Genomic DNA, 5204 nt, shown 5'->3' on the forward strand with positions numbered 1-5204 from the left:
AAAACAAATTGATCACACATTTGTTGCGTTTATTGAGAACCCGGTTGGCACTAGACCCACAGTCAAGGTTTAGTCAAAGCATGGGGAAATGCTAGAAAAACAGTCCTCCCGTGGTGGCTGCACTAGTGAGGCCATGATGGAGGCTGGGGTATCAACTCTCGTGGGAATATTCTTGTTTCTTGTTTGAGGATGAAAGATGGAATTCTTATGTAAAATCTTGAATGAGGTTAAAAAAGAGAAGATAGTAGAGTTTATGGGTTTGGTGTATGTTAGATTTAAAACAGTTAATATAAATAAATATTATTGGTAAAAAAATAAAATTGACTCAACCTTATATTATGATCGGAAGGGTGAAAACTTAAATTACTACAAGGCTTTCAATCAGATTTGGTCACTTCCAAGAGTCTCTCGCTTTTTGAAACAGACACTATCCAAAGCAAAAATTTGACTGTTGTGGCTTTAGGTTTCGAATTAGACTCTAAACCTCTGGAAGCGTTTTCAATTTTACACATTTTAGCCAAAGAGGTTCCAGTTTTACTGCTTGGAGCAAAGAGGTTGATCTTTTGTGGCTATGGTTTTCTGTGGGAGGCGATTAGGGTTTTTGGTTCGACAGTGACTGTACTTTTTTCAAGATATTTTCTGTTTGGATGTGGCGTGGCTATGCAGATCGCAGATGTGATTAGGGTTGTGAATTCTACAGGTTTGATCAAATACAGGTACCGTTTCTGTTGTTTAGAATAATTGTGATGTATTGTGGCTATGGAGGAGTTGCAAGCAACTAAGGCTTTGATTTTTAGAATGAGGGTATGACTGCAAAGAAGGAGATGATTAAGCAATCGGTGTAGACAAAAGGGAAGTATTTTGGAGGGGCATGAAGACAGAAAGTTTGTGGCCTTGCATCAAAATTAGCAGCTATCTGGTTCGATTTGCAATTATTGCGAATACATTCAGTTGTTTAGGATGAGACATCTTGGGCAATGAGGCTTTTACAAATTTTGAAGTATTCTATACTACTGAGAGGGCATTGAAAGTGGATGTTATGGTCGTGTTTACAGTGCTTAACAAATCTGGTTTAGGGTTTCAGCTGTAGCAGAAGGCCAAATTTATTTCACAGAGTATGATGACAGTGTTTGGTGGTTGAAATTGAGGATCAGATGCTTTCACTGGCCAGTGTATATAGGTGTACCAGAATACAAAGCAGGCATATGAGATGGCAGTAGGTAAAGGGGATGTGATGAAATGATCTTCTTTGATTCAAGCTAGGCTTTTTGCTTGAGACTACAGCCCGGAGCTTTCTATCATGGCACAACAGAGATCGGTACCACCGAGGCTGTCTCTCCCTCGTCCCCATCCTTTCCAACCACAGCTTAGCACAAGCAAAACAGCCAGATTGTACCCCATATTTACACCTACGCCATCGAACAATGCCCTCAAGTTCTCCCCTTCACCCACCCCCACCCCTTCCAAGCGTCCTCGCGCACCTCAAGGCCCCCTTTGGCTCTTCACCTTGCTGCACCTGCTCTCCCTTTATCTTCTTCATCAGTGGTTATCTGCATCCCCCCTGCCTCCACCGCTTGCCATTTTTGCTTTCTTTCCCCTCTTCATTGCTGCCCTGTGCCTGAACATCATCTACCGCCCTTGGAAGGGTCGGCAGGTGCAGTCTTCTCAATTGGGCTTACTCCTTGTCAGCGGCTCTCTTCTTGGACTCTCATGCTTTTTACGCTTTGAGGGTTTGCGATCATGTGGCCCTTTGGAGACCATCTTTGCAGATTTTGCAGGCTCCTTAGTGGCCAAGGTCTTACTGGATTCTTCCAACAAAAGTTCAGAAACTGTAAGGAAGGCACGCGGCCTTGTTGCTTTGTTGGTGGGTGTGTTTTTACTCTCTCACGGATGGGCAAGGGTGTCTTGCTCCCTGCTTGCTGTGGATGCCAGCTACAGAACACGCATACGGCTCACCAACCAACCTGAAAATTGTGTAAAAGTGTGGTCGATACTTGCACCCTTTCTAGGTGGGGTTTTGTCAGCTGTTCAGAGAATAATAGGAGCAAGAACTGCTCTCAAAAGCATAGGCAAGAAGCGCATCCAGGTGCTCTCTTATGCGATGGGTTCACTTGCTTTGTTTCCGTTTGCCTTATTACAACTAGCATTAGCACCCAGACAGAGCCCTTTGCAGTATGGCTCTTCATTTTGGTCTGTGGCAAGCATTGTCGCATTTGGGATGATCATTGCATTTTTCAGCGAGTTTTACATAGAGGAGAAGCTTTTCTTGCCAGTCCATTCACTCAAGGCATTTCAGATACTAACATGTTGTCTTTGTGCGTTGGAGCTCCTTTATGGACTGGGCATCTCTCTTGTCGGTTTCCTGTTTTGCAGCCTTGTTCTTAGCATTGGAGTTCAAGAGCTAGCTTTGTTACAGGGCCAGCTATCATGGGAAGAGCTCGGGGACAAATCATACGGGTCCTTGGTGTTTGCATCTTGGATAAGAAGGCCTTTGCAGCATATCATCTCTGATAAGAAGTCTCGAAAGATCGCCATTTTCCTCCTTATAAGTACAGGTTTTATGGTAGTGGAGTTCTTTTATGGCTTTCTCAGCAATAGTCTTGGCTTAATATCAGATGCATGCCACATGCTTTTTGATTGTGCAGCCTTGGCAATTGGTTTGTATGCATCATATATATCCCGACTTCCGGAGAACTCAAAGTTCAATTATGGGTATGGGAGATTTGAGGTGGTTTCTGGATATGCAAATGCGGTCCTCCTAGTATTGGTTGCATCACTCATTGTGTTGGAATCCATTGAAAGGATTCTTGAACCGCCAGAGATATCCACGGAAAGCTTGCTGGTTGTCTCAGTAGGTGGTTTGCTGGTGAACATTGTGGGATTAATATTTTTTCATGAGGAGCACCATCATGCTCACGGCAGTGGTGGTCATAGCTGTTCACATTCTCATTCAAGCCACAAGTCTCTTCATAACTCTCATTCAACCACTAAAGACACTAAGGTGGATTTTTCCGCCATCACTTCTGATGGCACCTTGCAACCACCCTTTCATAACCATCATCAACCTGTTACCACACAGGATAATGGCCATTGGTTTGCAACAAGTGGGGCAGAGCAAGGGTATGGAAACCTTCATGAGTTGAAGGATCATTCTTATACAAATCATCCCCATCATCATGATGCTCACGATGTCCATCATTGTGACGCACATGATGTCCACCATCATGATGACCATGAACATCATGATTGTCAAGGTCACAGTTCACAGAAGGGGCTTCAACACAAAAGCTATCATGATCATCAGGAGCATGGTTTTGAGCAGGAATGTCATGGTCATCATGATCATGACCATCAGCGTAAAGATAGTCACCAGTGTGTGAGCGAGCATGAACATTCTTCTCATCATCATGATCATGATGATCATTCTCATCATTACAACCATACTTCCTCTCACCAAGAGCTCCATGACACTCGGCATGTTTGCAGTAGTGGCCATGTACATCATCATTCAGAAGGACATGATTGTGAGAGTCACAGGCATCAGCATAATCACGACAATGAAGATGAGGATCACGCACATTCACATCATGATCACAGCCATGAGCATCATCATAGCCATGTTCCCCATGATCACAGTCATGATGACCATCACCACATGGATCATAACATGTATGGCATTTTTTTGCATGTTTTGGCAGATACATTAGGTAGTGTTGGTGTGGTTACATCTACCCTCCTCATCAAGTACAAGGGCTGGCTGATAACAGATCCTGCTTGTTCAATCTTTCTGTCTGCTCTTATAATAGGGTCAGTAGTTCCCTTGCTGAGAAATTCTGCAGAGATACTGCTGCAAAGAGTTCCTAGACACAAAGAGAGATCTTTTAAGGCAGCAATTAAAGGAATCACAGGACTAGCTGGTGTACGAAGCGTAGGAAGAGCACATATGTGGAGTTTTACTAATACAGAGATTGTGGGCAGTCTCCGTGTGCAACTTTCAGCTGGAAGCAACACAAAGTTGATACAAGAGAAGACCTTAAGACTGCTGCATGAAGCTGGGATTGAGGATCTCACATTGCAGATCGAGGAAGTTTCTTGAGCAGCGTTGTGGTAATGCGAGGAGCAGAATTGCTGTTTGTGGGGGATTGGAGGTATTCTTGAGAGAAACAGTATCGGATAGTGCACACGGGCCATGCACTTTTATTATTGCTTGCACAGCAAGAATAGCCCTTTGATGCTTTTTTGATTACAAAGAGTTACAAAAGCATATTGGATGATTCCAGGTCATGAATGGGCAATGATGACATGGTCTTTCATGAGCCAAGCTACCAGTGTAACTTGTGCTGTTGATTAGCGATGTACATCCTGCTGTCCCTGAAAATGCAATGATGCCATTTGTAGCAGGTTCCTGTTATTTGGCTGGTATGCACCATACACAATCGTGCTTTTGAAATATCCACGAATTACATGTCATAAATGAAGCTCTCTTATACAATAGCTGCTGTGTTTCGCTCTCATTATGTTTCGCTTGTGGAATTTGTTTGGAACTATACGTAAGAAAAAGTTAAAATAGGCAGGAGAGTACTTTTCTTTTGCAGTTTAGGACTCAATACACCTTGACAAAGTGCTTGTAATGTGCCCATGACTGCAGAAATGGCTGAAATGGTTATGACGTGTACTTTCCTTAAGTTCAGATTTACATTTATTGCATCGGTATGTTCAATCTATGCTTGAAGTTAATGCTCTTGAACTCATTTTCCATCTATATATAGATGTGTGTGTGTGTAATTGTGTACACACATACACACAAATATACATGTGTACACACACACACACACACACACACACACACACATATGCACATGCTTATGCGCACACACATCTACACAGATTCACACCGATGTACACATATACACATTGAAAACTTTATGAACATATAAATACCTATTCCCACTTAAAGACATTTTTATAGGTACACATACACGTATATATGTAGGCAAGGACGTGTGCATGGATGTACATACAGATGTATGTATTTATGTGTACCTTTGATGTGAAGATAGCCCTCAATGCAGCCAGGGTGAAGGGAGATTGAGGTCATAGCATAATGGGCATTGGCAGACGTGATGCTCCTTGGATCTAAGGCTGGAGAGAGTATCTATTGGTGTTAGTGACTCAAGATGGGCAGTGTGGTCAAGAATTTCGAA

The 5204-nt window shown here is 42.8% G+C and overlaps 1 protein-coding gene across 1 annotated transcript; it reads left to right on the plus strand.

Annotated features, from left to right (window-relative positions):
• Positions 1 to 371: 371 nt before the first annotated feature.
• Positions 372 to 4494, plus strand: LOC147632289 (uncharacterized). Its single transcript, XM_086807098.1, has one exon. The coding sequence runs from the start codon at positions 1301 to 1303 to the stop codon at positions 4094 to 4096; it is 2796 nt and encodes a 931-aa protein (XP_086663224.1). The 5' UTR covers positions 372 to 1300; the 3' UTR covers positions 4097 to 4494.
• The last annotated feature ends 710 nt before the right edge of the window (positions 4495 to 5204 follow it).

Source organism: Cibotium barometz, chromosome 13 (assembly GCF_041138505.1).
Source record: "Cibotium barometz isolate CiBa-2024 chromosome 13, ASM4113850v1, whole genome shotgun sequence".
NCBI lineage: Eukaryota > Viridiplantae > Streptophyta > Polypodiopsida > Cyatheales > Cibotiaceae > Cibotium > Cibotium barometz.